The following is a 19,418-nucleotide window of genomic DNA, read 5'->3' as shown; positions in this document are numbered from 1 at the left end:
GCCTTTTATTTACAGGATATATACATGGGTAACTTCACAGCATTAACAATTGCCAAACCTCTTGTTCCAATTCTTCACCTCTTACCCCCCCCCCCTCCCTAGATGGCAGGATGACCAGTAGATGTTAAATATATTAAAATATAAATTAGATACACAATAAGTATACCTGACCAAACGTTATTTTGCTGTACAAAAGTATCAGACTCTGAAATATTGTACAATTAGCTTGTGAAGGAAATCAAAAATGCAGGTGTGCATAGATATAGGGATTGGGAATTCAATGTAATGGTTTTTAGTCATTTCCCAGAGTTCTTTTTCTGGGCATAGCTAGTTCAGTTCATTACTGCTCCATTAGAAATGATTTGGTTGATCCCTGAGTTCAAATCTAACCTCAGACACTTAACACTTCCTAACTGCATGACCCTAAGCAAGTCACTTAACCCCAATTGCCTCAGCAAAAAATAAATAAATAAAATACTACTACTAATGCTAATAATAATAATGGCTAAGGTTTACATAGCAATTTATGGCATGCCAACCACTTTACAAGTGTTAGCTCATTTTATCCCACAACAAACCTTGGAGGTAAATGTTATCACCATTTGATAGAAGAGGAAACTGAGACAAACAAATGTTAAGTGTCCAAGGTCACACATCTAGTGGATGTCTAAGGTTAGATTAGAATTCCCAGGTCCGGCAGCTGTCCACTGAGACACCCAGCACCTAGCTGTGCTGAGTTCCTTAAGCAGAGAGATGGGTTTGGTTTTTGACCTTTGCATCCAATGCCTTATCCATACTAGACATTTAACGAACATCTGTTGGTTTGACCCTGCACCAGCATTTGAGGCCTCCCTGAGATACTTGACCCTCCTCATCTATCCTAAGGGTGAAGCGGCCCCTTGAGGATGTTGTGAGAATTTGCAAAAATGACCCAAAAAAAAGGAAAATGGCAGATGTTGCAAGAGTTGCCACATTGATGGCTGTCCTATATATAGGTGAAGTTGTGAACTAGTCCAGCTCTTCTGGAAAGAGCTATTAAACTGTACATACCCCTTGACCCTGGGCACTAGGTCTGTCTGTACCCAAAGGGAAGAAAAAGAGGCAGAAGTGCAAGAATATTTGGAGCAGCTCTTTCTGTGGTGGCCAAGAATTGGAAACCGAGGAGATGCCCGGCAAAAAATTAGGGAATTATTGAAAAAGAGGAATTAGGGAATAATTGAAAAAATTATGATCTGTGAACGTAAGAAAGAAAAATTATGGTCTGCGACGTCATGTCAAGGGGTCGCAGACCTCAGCAATGAGAGATTTTTCAGGGGATAGGATGGGGATCAGTCCCAGCGCTTCTTCTGCACGCACTGGGGAAGCCAGACGCCCCTTCCACGAGAAGGTGAACTTCTTGGACTCAAGGAAAGTCATCTGTCTTTCTTATCCTAGTGTTTGGCCCAGTGGCCGGCATGTCATCAGTGGTTAATGATTGTTTGTACACTGACCGGCCGAATCTCCCAGCAGCCTTCCTGAGTTACTGCCCAGCTCCAGTAAGAGCTGGGGACAAAGTCCAAAGCCAAGGGCAGCTCGGTCCACAGGTCACAGGTTGAATGAAGCTCTCAGGCTGCTCCGCTTAGGGCTGCTCAGTCCGGGCACCTCTCTGCCTCCATTTACCCCTCCGTCCAGGTTTTCATTAATGCCCAGTCCCTTTCTGCCCTGAAGAATAACTTAGACTCACAGGTGGAGCCGGGAAGCACCTTAGAACAGCACCTCCTCCCACCTCCCCATCTTGCTCAGGAGGAAACTGGAGCCCAGCAAGATGAAGGGACGGGTCCCAGATCAGCCAGCATGAGGGAAGGGGCCAGGGCTAGGACCCGGGACCCCTGCTCCCAGCCCGGCAGTCACTAAAACCACAGGATTCTCAACCAGAAGGCTCCATATTCCCTGGCCCTTGTCAGCCCCTCCTGGCCACAGCCCACCTTGCTGAGCCAGGGGACTATTGCTATGGAACCTCAGAATCAGTGATAAGGGAGAGTGGGAGGATGGAGGGACAGAGACAGAGAGAGGAGAGAGAGAGACACACACAAAGAGAGACAGAGGGAGAGACAGAGAGGGAGGAACAGAGATGCAAAGAGAGACAGAGAGAGAAGGAGGGACAGAAAATTCAGACAGAGACCCGCAGAGACAGACCGATTTAGAAGCAGCAAGCCGAAGCCTCGGGGCTGGGCTGGGTCCAAGGCTCCCGGGCGGGCTAAGCCTGACATCCAGCGGCCAAAGCGCGGAGAGACAGCCTCCCCGCCGCCTGAGCCTCGGCCCCCGCCCTGGGGGCTGCCGGCTGAGCGCCCCGCCCCCGGCCCCTTCCCCCACCCCGCCGGAGGTCGCGCCCTAAACAGCCGGCCCGAGCCCGGCGTCCCCTTTCGGAGCCCCGCTCCCTCCGCTCTTCGGGAGGTCACGCTCCTCTCCCGCTTGCACTGACCGATGAGACCCGGCGCTGCAAAGGCTCTAGCCCGGCCTCCTTAGTTTAGAGACCCGAGGCTCGCAGAAGTGAGCGGACTTGCCCAAGATCACACGGTTGTTGCGGCGGAAACCAAGGCCAGCTCTCTTCCCCCTTTCTTAGGGGCGCCTCAGCCCCTTCCCCCCCTCCCCCGCCCCCCAACGTGTCCAAGCCCTCTTCCTCGGCGCGTGCTTCCGAGACTCGGACGCGGGATCAGTCCCCGCTCCCCCGCCTGCCCTTCTCCGGGCTAAATGGCCCCAAAGCCTTCCCGGCTCTCATTTCCTCCAACGCTCTGAGTCTCTCTGGTCCTCCACCAGGCAGCAAACGGCCCCCCCGGCCCAAAGGCGTCGGTAGCCAAGGGGAGCCCGAGAATCTGCCCTGAAAACTGACGGGAAATGCAAAAGAACGGAGGGGGGTTCAGGAGGCTCTGAGGGTTTTTTAAAAGTGCCTTTCGTAGAAGTTCATAAGCCTGGAGGAGAATGGAGGTGCTCAGAAGAAGGGAGGTTGGGGCCCGCGCTGCCAAGTGTTCCTAGGAGGCTGGGAATGAGAAGGGATTAAAATTAAGAGAGAATAAGACGAGCTGAGAAGTCTGAACTGGGGCAGCTGGGTCAAGATGAGAGAATGCCACTGATAGCTGGCAAACGGGGCAGCTAAGGGGCGCGGTGGATAGAGCACCGGCCCTGAACTCAGGAGGACCTGGGTCCAAATCTGGTCTCAGACACCTAACACTTCCTGGCTGTGTGACCCTGGGCAAGTCACTTAACCCCAATCACTTCAGCAAATAAATAAATAAAGGTGGAAATCAATTGGGGAATGGCTAAATAAGTCATGGTAGATGAATATCATGGAATATTATTGTGCTATAAGAAATGATGAGCAGGCTGATTTCAGAAAAGCCTGGAAAGACTTACACGATTATAGGAACTAATGCTGAGTGAAGTGAGTAGAACCAGGAGAATATCGGACACAGTAACAACAAGATCATGTGATGATCAACCGCGATGGACTCGGCTCTTCTCAACAAGGAAGTGATTGAAGACAATTCCAGTAGACTTAGGATAGAAAATGCCAGTCATATCCAGAGAGAGAAGGATGGAGACTGAATGTGGATGGAAGCAGAGTATTTTCACTTTTTCTTTTTTGTTTGTTTGTTTTTACTTTCTTGGGGTTTTTTTCCCTTTTAGTCTAAATTTTCTTGCATAATGACAAATATAGAAATACGTTTAAAAGGATTGCACATGTTTAACCTGTATGAGATTGCTTGCTGTTTGGGGAAAAGAAGGGAGGAAAATGTGGTATACGAAGCTTTGCAACAATGAATGTTGAAAACTATATTTACATGTATTTGGAAAAATAAAATACTATTGAGAAAAAAAAAAAAAAAAAAAGATGGTCACGATGAAAGGATGAAAAACTACTCTAACCTATGCTTGTGTAACCCAACACAGGAAACTGAATGATGAGAACTAAAATCCCATAGGTTGGAATGGAACTTCGGAGGTGGGAATTGTGTGCTGGGAGATGGAGACTCTGCAGGGGAGGGCAATGAGCAGAAGCCTGGTATGAGACTGAAGTTTTTGGTGGGCCGCCCTGGTGATGATGACTCTGTCCACAGGCAAGAGTAGCTGGGTGGCTCTCTGTGAGCATTTTGCGATGTGAGGTTAGAGACTAGTCTGAGCTTCGTTGGACTTCATCAATCAAGACTCCAAGCTTTAGAAATAAGAATTCTAATGGGGGTGGCTAGTATAAAATGGAGACAGTTGTTCCTTGGGATCAACAATAAGGCAATGGAGGTTTAACTCCTTCCCTGATACCTGTTGCTGGCAAATGCTTTCTTTGTATTTTCCTCTCCCTTTTAAAAAAGTTAGTTTTTCACCACATTAATATTATTTTAAATGTACGTATATGTAGTATATATGCATATATGTGTAGGTGTGTAATATGTATATATGTAGGTATATGCTTGTGTGTGTGTGTGTGAGAGAGAGAGAGAGAGAGAGACAGAGAGAGAGAGAGAGAGAGAGAGAGAGATTAATAAATATATCTGTGCTTAACTGTTACCTGCTTGGGAAAGGTAGGTGGGGAAAAAAAGAGAAAAAAAGAAGTAAAAAGTGCCCAGGAGAGAACAAAAGAAAACCCACAAGGAAGCAAAGATGAACATTATGACTACAACATCTTATTATTATATATGCTTTCTTAAAATGGAAATTTATTGTTCCTATTTTGAATCCTCCTCAATGTCCTGCTGAGCAGATGACAATTTTTTTTCTTTTTCTGTTTTTTTCTTATTTTGAATTTGTTTTAAATAAATGCATTTAATAATAAAAAAAAGTTACTTCTATCTCCTGATTTTTTTTTATCTCTTACAAAACATGATCAGTCATAAGTGATCTGTGATTGCTCCTGTTCATTAATTTCCTCTGAAGAGGACAGGAACAGGAGGAGTCCAAGGAAGAACACCAATATCTACCTTGCCATACATAGAACTAAAATGGGTCAGAGGTTTAAACCTCTGTGCGGAATGCTAGAGTTTCAAGAGCTGAGGGATGAACTGATTGTTAGAGAACTTTATGGTTTTGATTTTATTAGTAACCTTTATAATCTTCTAAATAGCAGAGATAGATGAACTCCATGACTCAGGGCTGAGGTATTCCTAGCTGAATTGAGTCATTGCTGAACCAGATTCAGGTGGCTTGGAGCACAGGTGTTTCACAGAAGCAAGAGGGAGGAGGAGAGATGTGAGCCATATGCCTCTGGGGGGAGGAGAAAGGTCCTGCTGAGCTCCCAAGGTAGCACTGAACTTGAAGGGAGGAAGGTTCTGATCTTTCCCTTGCTACTCTGCATTTTATGCCTTGCCAGAGAGTGACACCTGCTGGTTACACTTGTTACCTCCAACCTGCCATGACTGGATTCTCTGCCCTTTGCAGAAAAAACAGAATCATAGAATATGCAGCTTTGCCAGACCAAGTTCAATATCCAGGTAGGGGGAAAAACAGAGAGCAGGGACTGTCATGTTTTCCCATTTAAATTCCCAGGATCTAAAACAGTATTTGACCCAAAGTAAGCTCTTATTAAAAGTTTTTTCATTACATGGTACCTCCATTATATTCATTATCAACCTATTGTAGTTCAAGAGAAAACCAATGAGTCTCAAAAAGTTTATTTGACTATCATCCGCAACCTTACATATATGTCTATAACCCTTTGCAGGTCATGGTCCAGAATAATATAAAGACCCTCTCCATATCTCTTGCACGTTCCTATCCAAGGGCAAATATCAGCTGTGGTTAGAAATAATAGAGGCTAATTTTGGGAAGTCCAAAGGAGAATAGGAGCAGAGGGTCAAGAAGACATAATCATGATCCAAATGAATTTACTCAAGGAAAATGACATGGACTGGCTAAAAGTATAAGGGAGACAGTATGGATATAGGTGGAAGTGAGTGTGGCTTGGCACAAACCCATCACTTTCCCAAGTTGCTTTCCCTCTGGGCCTCAGTTTCCATACCTGTAAAACTGTCTCTCCAAGGTCTTTCCAGTTTCAATTATCTAGCTGCTTTTCAGTCACCTGAGATAGGTGATCCACTACTCATCCTTGGGTGGTGGAAAAACTGAGGAATTTGATTGCTGAGTCACAGTTGGAATATTTAAAAGATGACAGAAGATAAAAGAGGCACCATAAAATAAGGGAAAAGCAAATGTTCCAGTTTTCGGAAAAAGGAAGAGAATAGTATGTAAATTACAGGTCAATGAGCTTGACTTTGAATCCAGGAAAAATTCTAGAATGGCTTATTAAAGACGTAGTTATCAAACATCTAGACAGGGAGTGGCGATTTCAAAGAGTCAGCACAACTTTATCAAGGAAAGGTCAAGCCTTTTTTTTTTTACAGGGTGACATGATTTACCTAAATTTTAACATGGCACCTAACAAAATTTCTCATGCTGTTTCCGATGGAAAACTGAAAGAGATAAACTAGATGACAAGCCAGACACATTCAAAATTGCATGGATGGGCTGGACTCAAAGAGACTTATGGTTCCATGTCAACATGACGGAAGGTCTTCTGTGGAATAGCCCACAGATCTATGCTTATTCCTGTTCATTTTGACATTTTTATGTCAAAGTTCCACAATACTGGGCAAACCACTTTACCTCAGTGATCCAGGCAATGTTGAGACTATGATGTGCGGAGGATACTAACTTGCACCTGTAGAGTCTCCTCATTAGGCAGTTCCCTATATCAATGAAACCACAAGATATGACTATCTTGGGAGTCCTACTTGTGTCCAAAAAATCAACTTCATAAATACAAGATGGGGGAGACATGATTGGGTAGATGTTCATTGGAAAAAGATGAGGATGTTAGCAGTGGACTGTAAACTCAATATGAGTCAACTGAGTGATGGTGGCAGCCAAAAATAAGCTTATGCTGCCATCCACCAATGAAGAGATGATAGTTCCTCGGTCCTTTGTCAAATAATATCTGGAGCTTTGTGTTATGGATATCAGAGATTAAAGATAAGAAGTTAGAGACCATCCAGATGAAGGCAAGCAGCATCCCTGCTTGCCAGGTTCATGCTGGGGAATCTGTTGAAAAAATTGGCAGTATTTCACCTGGAGAAGAATTGAGGATACGGTAGCTGTCTTTAGATATTTGCAGAACTGTTATTTGGGAGACTAAACTTTTTTTAGTCCCTCTGTCCAAGCATGGGGTGTCCATTGGCAGAGGTGGGGATGGACCCTTTCCTAATTGGCCCATCCTTCATCTTAACAATTCAGGAAATTGGAGAAGGGCAAATTTCAGCTTCCTCTTAGGAAAAACTTCTTGATGATTAAAGCTGCCTTGAGAGGTAGCAAGTTCCCCCTCATTTGAAGTCCTTCAAACAGCCTGGACAATTACTTTGGGGTTGTGTTATGGCTGCAAGGGTTTGACTAAAGGGCTGCTGAGGTCCTTTCAACCCTCAATTTTTGTGATCTGTGACCATCATGCATAGCAAAGCTTCATAAACTGGGTGTTGTGTCACCATATGGGGATACGTAACTGAATTTGGTCACAAAATTATGATTTACCAATCAGTAAAAGTTCTATCTGTATACCTATTTTATATATCTATGGTAGGGGTCACATAGAAATTTCTAGGGCAAAAAGGGGCTGAGAGTGGAAAAAGTTCTGATCTATAAATTGATATGAGATTAGACTTGACTCTCAGGTTTCCAACTAAACAATATACCAATCAACCCAGCCTCAAAGGGAAAAAGAATCAAGAAAATAACTTCTCCCTCAGATGATTTCTGGAGCTGTCTAATCCCCCCTGTATTCCTTCACCTGCATCGATCTGAATTAGTGCTTTATCCCATCCCCATTGCCACTGTACTTGCTGAGCCCTATACCTGAAGTGTTCTCATGATCTCCACTTCTTAGAATTCTGGCTTCCTGTAAGACCGCTCAAGCACCACCTCCTCCTGGTATGTCTTTCTCCTCTTACCTATTAATGCCTTCTTTCTAAGATGGTTCTAGCTCTGAATATTATGTCTTTTCTTGCCTTCCCAGATTCCAAGCTCCCTTCCAACCACTAACCTTCTCTTATGGACATCAACAGCTTTCCATCTATTCTGTATTTATCCTACACATATTGGCTTAGGTATATGTTGTCTCCCCCATTTCTAATATAAGCTCCTGGAGGATAGGGGATGGTTTTACTTTTTCTTTGTACCTCTAGCATTTAATAAATGCTTTTTGATTGATCTATCCTCTCAAAATAATATAACTAAAGACAAGAACTTTGGGGAATGTCTCCAAACTATTGTAGAATTCCTTGTAGGTATTTTTAAATATTTGAATTTTTGCTGAAATGAAAAGAGAAGTAAAAACTGAACACGAGGGTGGATTTATGTATTAGAAACAGGGAACAAGGCTCAGATTCTTTCTGTCTGGGTCAAGGCTGCCAAATACAACTACCATTTTCTTAGTTCCTAAGAACTAACTTCTTAGTTAGGAAACACCCTTAACATGGACCAGGTTGAATTTTACAGATACTAACTTCTTGGCTAACCAGGCCCCCCAAGAATAAATTAGACCTGGGTAACTGGAGAGATATTCAAAATAGACATACAAAATGGGATCTCTACTTCTGACTTATTTCCTGTAGGGGAAAAAAAGAGCAGGCTTTAACTGCTTACCTGTATGTGGCTCATGCTCTTAGCTTTAAAGTCTCAAGCCTCCAATAAAATATATTTTGTTCCATTCAGGATCACCAGGCTGCATGCCTATTGTAGCTTATGACTATTAACATGAAGGATGAACTCATGAAGAAAGGGCCCATCCTCACTTCTACAAACACAGAGGCTCTAATTTTGGGCAGTTTCAGCAGAAGTAACAAAGGCAGGTGGACAGCCCGAGTCGGACTCCAATACAAGGTCCACAACTCATTCAAAACCCAGCCTCTGTCTGTATCCCAGAGACCAGAAAAAAATTGAAAAAAAAAAAAAGTACAAAAGTACAAAAATATTTATATCAATTTCTTATGGTGGCAAATATTTGGAAACTGAGAGAAATGGCTGAACAAGTTGGGTCACGTAAATGTAATGGGATACTGTTGTTCTATAAGAAATGATGAGCAGGTAGAGTTTAGAAAATCCTGGAAAGATTTACACGAATTGATGCTGACTGAAGTGAGCAGAACCAAGAGAACATTGTATACAGTAACAGCAACATTGTACGATGATCAACTTTGATAGATTTAGTTCTTCTCAGTAATAGTGACCTAAGACAATTCCAGACTTGTGATGGAAAATGCCATCCACATCCAGAGAGAGCTATGGAGACTGAATGCAGATCGAAACATGATTTTTTCTTTTATTCTGATTTTTCTCTCACAGCATGACTCATATGGAAATATATTAACAATTGATTGTATGTATATAAGGTGTATCAGATTACTTGTCCTTCAGGAAGAAGGCAGGAAGAAAGAAGAAAATTTGAGAGCTTTAAATCTTATAAAAATGAATGTTGAATACTATCTTACAAGTAACTGGGGGGGGGGGAACATTATTAAGAGTGATTTAAAAAAAATATTCAGCCCCTTCCTACCTTTCTAGCCATTTACACTTTGCTCCCCCTCCTCCCCCCACAATCATCGCAGCCATCCTGGCTACTCATTGTTTCTTACATCACAGCCCAACAACCAGGAGTGGACCTGCCTTTGTACTTGGTTAACCCCATTCTGGTCTCCACTTCTTGGAAATCCTCATTTCCTTCTTGACTCAACACTTAGAGGAAAGCTTTCCTGATTTCCCGGCTGCTTAGGCAATCCTTCCCTAAAGCTACTTTGTAAACTGTTTGTATATATTATGTATATACTTATACATTCTGTTAGAATGTAAACTTTATGAGGGCAGAAATTACTCAATTTTTATCTGTGTACTCCTAGTACTTAGCACAGTGTCTGAAATATAGCTCGACTGATCTGAAAACAGAAGTGAGAAAAAAAACTTTATTTCATAGGGGATAAAATGAGACAGAACAAAATAAACAGGTTTAAAAGGACTCTGGACTTTCACCTCCAGGGTTGGAGGAAATATTTTGAAACGAGAAGACAGGGCCTCCATCTTTTATGTGATATATGTGTACATGCATATGTTTTAGAAAATAAGGGAGGGGAAAAGAAAAAATAAAATCTTATCACTGGAAGTCAATTTAAAATTGAAACTGATACTGCTGATATGTTGGTTGGCTTGGATAAACAGCTTTTTCTTTTTCATTCTTTCTGATGAGACATTGCTCTCTAAGGGATGAAGAGAGACTCAGACTTGCAAATCATTGTAATGTGGTGGGGGCAGATGTAATGATGTGATCAGAGGAGACTTAGGTTGTGCCCTCTAGTACTCAATGGGGCATTAGGGGAGGGACTTGGATTTCAGGTATAAAAGAAGGACAAGTTTGCTTTCAAGCTCCTATTTGCTAGGACATCCACCTCTGCAATTGTGTAAAGACTTTTAACTTCAGCCCTTCAAGTCCAATGAGAGTTATTTCTCACAACAATAACGATTTTGTGGGGGACAGATAAAAGATCAAAATAATGTAACAGTGTAAATGCATTCTTGATGCACCAAATTTAATTGCCTGGTTTCAGGTCTTGCCAGGCCTCTGTTCCCCCAGTCAAGGGTCCAAACTATCATGAGCAGACCTATACATGTTTATAGAAGCAGAAGGGTGACAGAAGTGGAAGTGAAACCAACTGGGCTCTGGGTCTGCACTGGCCCTTTCCTAAAAAACCTCCCCACTGTTTAATCTGTGGATCAAAAAACCAAAATGGCACGGCAAGGAAAGTCCAGCATACAAAGACAAGATACATGAGAGGGAAATGTTTTCTTGTGTGACTTGATTTCAGCAACTCTGACATGCCCATCAGTTATAATCTTCCCCACATTAATGAAATAATGGCTCAGAAACCAAATCTAAGAAAACCTCTCTTCCTGCCAACCACTGGTTTTGATCACTTAACTACACAGTGACTGGAGGGGAGGGGGGAAGAAGAGTAACTTTCACCAAACTGAACACATGCAAATATTTCTTTATTAAGAAATACACAGTTTAATATATATCTGATTGCTTGCTGTCTTGGGGGGGGGGGGCGGATTTGGAACACATGTTTTGCAAAGGTGAATGCTGAAGATTATCTTTGCATATATTTGGAAAAATAAAATGCTATTTTTAAAAAGTTTTTAAAAAGATAATAAAACACAAAGTACTTTCCCTCACTGTTTTATTAATGTGGACAGTTCTAAAATCATGTCATTCATGTATTTTTCTTCCTGTTCTTATTTGGTCTGTTTTCCTAAAAAAACAATATAAAACATTTTACAAATATTTTAGGAAAATTAGCAAAAGTTAAACAAGTTGAATGTCCCCAATCTTACAGTGTTTCAACAATGAGATTGCTTATATATTAGAACATACTCTTCCACTGCATCTCAGATCCAACAGAACACAAAAGTACATTAACCTTTTCATCACCTGCATTTTCTGAGCTCTTTCCCTGTTAAACAATCACACTGCTAGTCATTTAGGAAACCAACGGCACATCCAGATCCCACTGGAAATTTCAGGGTGCTCTGCCACCCGGAGCAGTTGATCTCAGACCGATGAGGATGGGGTTCATGTGTATCAGGGCTGGCTGTAAGGCCTGGAGGGAGGAGTTATGGCGGCTGTCTCCAAGTGGCTGAAGGGCTATCAGGGGGAAGATGCATTAGACCAGCCAGTGCAAGTTTGCAAAGAAGCAAATAAAAGCTTGAAATCAAGAAAAACTTCCTCCCCGGGCTGGGCACAGAGCTGGCTGGCCCAAGAGGCATTTCAGCAAACTCTAAAGGGAAACCTGCTGGAAAGAGGCGAGGCTATCCTTTCCGGGTACAGCCTGGGGGTAAATGACAGGGAGGATTCATCCAACACTGACTGCCATGACTGCTCCAGTTATGAACTGAACTAAGCCATTTCCATGTTGTCCACGATCCAATTAACTGGCTTGTAACACGATGCTTCTTTTCCACGACAATAGGGTGTATGAATACTACACACAGCGCATATGACAGATGTCCACTGAAGCTCTCCGACACTGATGTTCAACTTGGTCAGGGTTAGAATGAAGTGAAGGCTTGAGGGAGCCGAGCGAGCAGAAGCGGGCTGAGAAAAAAAGGCAGCAACAAGGGGGCTGAGCCTTGGGGGCCACAGTCTGTCTGCTTCGGAAAAGCTGGGGCACCGCAGCAGGGAGCAAGGGCCTTTACCAGCCCTTCTTTAAAAGTCAAAACCAACGCATTTTCATCGAAGGAAAACATTTTTTCACCCAGTGCTTTATACTTCTTTGGAAAGTCTCAGCTCCTTATTAGTTATTTGTTATACTGGAGTCATATATAAGCTCCTTATTAATCAAAGTAAGAGAAAATTATCTCTCCTCTTCCACATCTAAAGATCTTATTGGTAGACTTTAGGTTGACTTCAAAAGGCTGAACCCACACCTCATTCCATACCTGTAAAATACATTACTGAATAAACAAAGTAATAATACTGATAAATATCTGGATAGAAGGAAACAGAAACCCATACTGTATCTGCAAATTTTCAAAGATCCTGATGAGAAGTGACTTTTAAAAATTAGGAAATAAGGCTTACAAAGGCAGGAAGAAGTGATCATTAAATAAAACCTGTTTCAATTAATTGCCAAAAGTAACGTGATTAAAAATCTGTAAGGGCATTTTGTCGGTTAATGTCTTTTACTCAGATAAGAGGCAGTAACTAATAGGATTATAACCTTTTCAATTGTATCTGCATTTGTCTAAAGCAGGGGTCCTCAATAGGGGGCCAATTCACTGTCCCTCAGACTGTTGGAGGGCCGGACTATAGTAAAAACAGAAACTTTGTTTTGTGGGCCTTTAAATAAAGAAACTTCATAGTCCTGGGTGAGGGGAATAAACGTCCTCAGCTGCCGTGTCTGGCCCGCGGGCCGTAGTTTGAGGACCCCTGAAAGTAACATAAATCTGCATGCATGACGTTTCAGAATAGTTTAATATTATTAAATTGTGCCTTCCACTATCACACTCCTCTGACGCCGTAGGATGGCATGAAAACAAGCCTGGGTTCTTGAAGGCTCCGCCAGTCAAACCGGAACTCGGTTTGGAGTTTCCTGTGAGACTGGGAAGGTCTCGAGCCTGAGTGTGGAGAAGTTCAGTCCCTGAAGCCAGCCACGAGGTGGTGAGCTGTGGGGGCTCTCACAAGAAAGCCTGACTGGGCTGTTTTCATGGAAGCCTCTTCACCGAGGCAAGGGAGGAAGCACTGAACTCCCATCCCAAGGGAAACATCGCTGTGATGTCAGGGTTAGGGGGCTGGGTGTGTGGCCATGACTCCTTCTCCATTTATTGTTAGGTAGAGAAGAAAAAGATTCGCAGAAATGAAAGCTGGATTCTCTCTGAATGCCGTGATGAGTGTCAGAAGCTGGTTCCCACGCCACCATGATCACAACCAGATTCAAAAGGCTTTGTTCTCACCCTTACTATCTGAACCCAAAACAAGTACAGAGAGGCTTCCTAAGATACGCAGGGCAGCCAGAGGATCCAAGCAGCCTCCTTCACCCTGTTCTTAGGTCCAGGAAGCAGACCTGTGGTTTCAGGGGCATAGGGAACTTCCACGTGAGCAAAGTCCCTCCAGAGGGTCAGCACCTTCTTGGCAAATCAGGCTTGGAGAGTGGAGAGAAGCCGGTTTGTCTGCTCTGAGCGCTCCTAGCTTCGAGGCCCGCGTTCTGCCCACTGCACCACACTGCCTCTCGTGCTCTGATCGGAGGTCTCCTTCAGCACACCCAACACGCGGCAGGTCCCAGAAAGTCACTGGGGCAAGGATGGGCCGTCACTAGTCACCAGGATAATACAAAGCGCTCTAGGACCCACCTGCTGAGAATCTGGATTCCCCACAGCCCATTTTTAATTCCAAATGAGCTTGCCCCCAAGGTCAGCTTTTCTGCAGCTTACCTGCCAGGTTCTTAGGGAACACAAAGCAGTCGTGTGCCACAGAGAATGTCTGCTCCCTTGGTCAGCCTACAGCTGGCTGGGAATTTAGGGAAGTGGAGTATTAGACTCGAGAAGAAGAAAGCACATGGGGGAGGGTCTCTGTTTCTTGGGCAGGACAGGAAAGAGTCCTGAAGAACTTGGGAAAATCCCATATGGCCAAAGATGTTCTGGAGGAACCACCAGGGAACCACAATTCCCAATGGCCCCAGCAGAGCATCAGTGGGCCAATGATCAGGATAATGTTAAAGGCTTGGTCAGCTTCCTGAGCAGTGGAGGTTCCCACATCGCCAGCCGCAGGAGGATATGTGACAAAGACAAAGATCTATCTGGAGACAGTGAACTGCCATAGACTGTCCAAAACGTGGTTTTTCTCCATGTGGGAGGGAAAACGAAAGCCGTCTTCTAGGGGTGGGGAATGAGGGCCAGCAGACAAGGAGGGACATCTGTGACGCTGCTTCTGCTGCCCTCGCATGAAAGGTGCACAAAGAGACAGCTTCCTTGGCGTGCTGGCCCAGCCGGCGGCACGAAGGCCACCGCCGCGGGGCCACACGCCACGTGATCTTTGGCACAAAGCTCCCGGCTCCCCCTGACCTCCGGGCCCGAGGCAGTCACTCCGTGCTCTTCTTCCCTTTCCAACTCTTTTCTCGTTCTTCAAGCTCTGCTTGAGTGAAAGCTGCTGGTCCCCAGTTTGTAATTAAGTGAGGATTTTTTGAACCTGAAAAACACATGTCTATGTCAGCTTTTATATCAGATGGTATAGCATATACATACATTTCATAGGCACATATGCCATTATCGTAGTGCTTAGAAACGAAATGAAAATTTGCTTTCTGTCTCCCGCCTATATTTACACTTCTAGACCGTAGAAGGTTATACTTCTGATCAGCAGAGCATTTCCCCCAGTTAAGAAGCTGGCTCCCAGGAAAAGTCAAAACAAAATTACCATAAATAGCCTTGGTTTCTATTCTTTTTGGCCAAAAGCACATTCTAGAACAGGAGCTGACCCGGGATCCATGAACATGATTTTTTCATATTTTTCCAAGCATCTTTCAGTAATAATGTTTTCTTTGTAACCATATATATTTTATCACATGCATAAGAAGACGCTATTCTGAGAAGTCTCCAGACTGGCAATGCACTCCATGATACAGAAGAGATAAGATCCCTGTTCAAGAATCACACACAGACAAACAGAGCTCTAAAAGCCCAGGTGAACTTGGTGCTGACTTCACAGAGCCCTTACCTGGTTCTATCAATCGAATGAGTCCCTCATGCTGGGCCACCTTATCCTTCCAGCTCCTCGTCTTTCTAGCTGCCATCTCTAGCTTCTTTTTGACTCCCTGAAACAAAGAGAGTTGTAAATTTGGTTAGAAAGATGAGTTTATAATATGTATACTCATTACATTAGTAAAAAAAAAAAAAAAAAAAAAAAAGGAAGGAAGGAAGAAAAATCAGTTTATGTGACTTTAAGCTCAATGAATCAGTGGGTAATTGCTGAAAAATCTTAATAGCTCTGCATTAGCTACAAGAAAAAATAGGAGGAGCAGGTAGAAGAGCAGCAGCTGACGTATACAAAATGCTTCAAAATTCATCCCTGTATGTATTCACTTTGCATTATTCATTTTACATTTTCTTTATGTACTTTGCAACTTTTCCATTAGCATGTAAACTCTTTGGGAATGGGAATTATTTTCAGGGTTGGCACTTGTATTCTTAGCACTAGCTAGGGATACTAGCACTATCCCTAGCATTTAATAAGTGCTTGTTGACTGATTTCTAAAAATTTAAATGTGAAAAGGAAAAAGTAGCTGGGAAGATAGAAAGGTTAAGAGTAGGGCTGAGTGAAGGCTTTTAAGAAAAGGAGACTCCTATCATTATTAGTCCATATGCCCCCAAAAAGATCCAAGACAGAAGAAAACCCATATACATTTAAAAAAAAAAAAAAAAAACTCATAAAAACACTTTTTTATTGTAGCAGAGAATTGGAAACTAAGTAAGTGTTCATCAACTGGGGGGACAAGTGAACAAATTATAATATAAGAGAGTGGATTAAAAGTCAAAATCCTACAATACGTTATTTATAAGAAACACAATTGAAGCAGAAAGATACACACAAAGTAAAGGTAAAAGGCAGGAGGCAGAATATATTATGTTTCTGCTGAAATAAAAAAAGCACAGATAGTGATCCTAATCTCAGATAAAGCAAAAGCAAAAATAGATCTACTTTAAAAAGATAAGGAAAAATTACATTTTACTAAAGGGTACCATAGATAATGAAGTAATATCACTATTAAATATATATGTAACCAAGTGGCATAGCATCCAAATTCTTAGAGAAGTTAAATGACATGCAGAAAGAAATAAAAAATAAAACTATACCAGTGGGGCATCTCAACCTCCCTCTCTCAGAACTAGATAAATCTAACCACAAAATAAACAAGACAGAAATTAAGGAGGTGAATAGAATTTTAGAAAAGTTAGGTGTGATAGATTTCTAAAGAAAAGTGAAAGAAGATAGAAAGAAATATGTCTCTTTTTTAGTAGTACATGACATCTACACAAATACTGATCACATATTAAGGCATTAAAAACTTCACAACCAAATGCAGAAAGACAAAAAAATTAAATGCATTCTTTTCAGATCATGATGCAATAAAAATTACATGTAATAAAGGGCCACAGAAAAATAGTCAAAAATTAATTGGACTCAATAATCTAATCCTAAAGAATGGATGGGTCAAACAACAAATCAAAGAAACAATAATTTCATCTAAGAAAATAACAGTAATGAGACAACATACCAAAACTTAAGATAAAGCCAAAGCAGTTCTTAAGGGAAATTTTATATCTCTAGATGCTTATATGAATAAAACAGTGCAAGAGGAGATCAATGAATTGGCATGTAACTAAAAAAGCTAGCAAATTTTTAAAACCTCAAATATCAAATTAGAAATTCTGAAAATTAAGGGAAAAAATAAAACTGAAAGAAAACTATTGAATTAGTAAATAAAACTAAGAGTTCTATAAAAAAAAAAAACCAACAAAATAGATAACTCTTTGGTTTGATTTGATTTAAAAATTTGATTTAAAAAAGGAAAAAAGCAAACCAAATTGCCAATATCAAAAATGAAAAGAGTGAACTTATCACCAATGAAAAGGAAATAAAACAATACTTAGGAGCTATTTTGCCTAATTATATGCCAAAAAAATCTGATAATCTAAGTGAAATGTGGATGAATACTTGCAAAAATACAGACTGCCCAGATTAACAGAGGAACTTACTTAAATAGTCCCATTTTGGAAAAAGAAATTGAACAATCTATTAATCAACTCCCTAAAAAAAAATCTCCAGAGCCAGATGGATTTATAAGTGAATTCTACCAAACATTTAAAGTACAATTCTTCCAATACTATATAAACGATTTGGAAAAATAAGGGAAGAGGCAATCTACCAAATTCTTTTTATGACACATATATGACACTGATAACCAAACCAGGAAGTACCAAAACAGAAAAAGAAAATTATAGACCAATTCCCCTAAAGAATGCTATGCAAAAATCTTAAATAAAATATTAGCAAAAAAAAAAATTGCAACAACTTATCAGCAAGACAATACACTATGATCACATGGCACTTATACCAGGATTGCAGGGCTGGTTCAGTACCAGGAAAACTATTGCCATAATTGACCATATCAATAACAAAACTAACAGAAATCAAATGATTATCTCAATAGATGCAGAAAAAGTATTTGACAAAATACAAAAACCATTCCTGGTAAAAACACTAGAAACCATAGGAATATAGGGAGTTTTCCTTAAAATGATAGGAAGCATTTATCTAAAACCATCAAAAAGGATTATATGTAATGCAAACAAGCTAGAAACATTCCCAGTAAGATCAGGGGTAAAACAAGAATTCCCATTGTCACCACTATCTTTCAATATTGTACTAGAAATGTTAGCTTTTTTAGCCAAGAAATTACAGTAATTAGATTAGGCAATGTATCCTAGAGAATCAAGTAAAAAACTACTAGAAACAATGAACAACTTTAGCAAAATTATAGGATATAAAATAAACATAAGTCATCAGCATTTCTTATGTTGGCAGCAGCAAGAGAAAGAGAAATCCCATTTAAAATAACTATTGACAATATAAAGTACCTAGGAGTTTACCCACCAACAACAATTATAAAAGACTATTCATATCAATAAAATTAGAGCTAAAAAACTGGAAAAATATCAACTGCTCATGGATAGGCAGAACTAATATAATAAAAATGACAATTCTACCTAAATTAATCTACTTATTCAGTGCCATATCAAACTGCCAAATAAATAATTACTTAATGGTGCTAAGACAAATAACAACAAAATTCATCTGAAAGAACAAAGAGTGAAGAATATCAAGGGAATTAATGGAAGAAAAAAAAAAGGCAAATGAAGGTGGCCTAGCAATATCAAACCTAAAGCTCTATTACAAAGCAGCAGTCATCAAAACTATCTGGTACTAAGACATAGTGATGGATCAATGAAACAGGTTAGGCACATAAGACACAATAATCAATGACTACAGTAATCTACTGTTTGATAAACCTGAAGTCTCCAACTTTTGGGATTAAAAACTCACTTTTTGACAAAAATTGCTGGGAACACTGGAAAATAGTATGTCAAAAATTCAGCACAGACCTACATCTCATATCCTACACCAAAATGAGGTCAAAATGGGTACATGATTTAGGTATAAAAAGTGATACTATAAACAAATTAGTAAGAGATAGTTTATCTATCAGATCTTTAGAGAAAAGAAGAATTTATAATCAAACAAGAAAAAGACCATTATAAAATACAAAATGGACAATTTTGATTACTTTAAATTAAAAAGTTTTTGTACAAATAAAACCAATGTATTCAAGATTAGAAGGGAAGCAGAAAGCTGGAAAACAATTTTACAGTCAATATTTCTGATTTAAAAACCTCATTTCTAAAACATATAGAGAACTGAGCCAAATTTATAAAAATACGAGTCATTCTCCAATTGATAAATGGTCAAAGGATATGAACAGACAATTTTGAGAAGAAATTAAAGTCATCTATAGTCATATGAAAAAATGTTCTAAATCATAACTGGTCAGAGAAATGCAAATTAAAACAATTCTTGAGGTACTACTTCATACCTAGCAGACTGGTTGAGTTGACATGTTGGAGGGGATGTGGGAAAACAGAGACACTAATGAACTGGTGGTGGAATTGTGAATTGATCCAAAAACATTAAGAAAAAAACTCTTGAAAAGATTTAAGAATTCAGATCCATGTAAAGACCATATACAACTCCGAAAGCCCAATGATGGAGACATTTCCCACCTCCTGGCAGAAGGGTAAAGGAC

General features: G+C 40.9%; 1 protein-coding gene across 1 annotated transcript in view; it reads right to left on the bottom strand.

The window, feature by feature from the left end:
• Positions 1-14,009: 14,009 nt before the first annotated feature.
• Positions 14,010-19,418, bottom strand: part of SWAP70 (switching B cell complex subunit SWAP70) — a 74,581-nt gene continuing 69,172 nt past the window's right edge. The window contains exons 11-12 of the mRNA XM_003773573.4: positions 15,275-15,371; positions 14,010-14,746 (exon numbers count right to left, since the gene is read on the bottom strand). Of these exons, the coding sequence (XP_003773621.1) occupies positions 14,640-14,746; positions 15,275-15,371 (204 nt within the window). The 3' untranslated portion in view covers positions 14,010-14,639. The remainder of the gene's footprint in view (positions 14,747-15,274; positions 15,372-19,418) is intronic.

This window comes from Sarcophilus harrisii, chromosome 6, assembly GCF_902635505.1.
Source record: "Sarcophilus harrisii chromosome 6, mSarHar1.11, whole genome shotgun sequence".
Lineage (NCBI taxonomy): Eukaryota > Metazoa > Chordata > Mammalia > Dasyuromorphia > Dasyuridae > Sarcophilus > Sarcophilus harrisii.
Note: the sequence above shows the minus strand (reverse complement) of the source record. Positions and strands in the feature narration are given on the sequence as shown.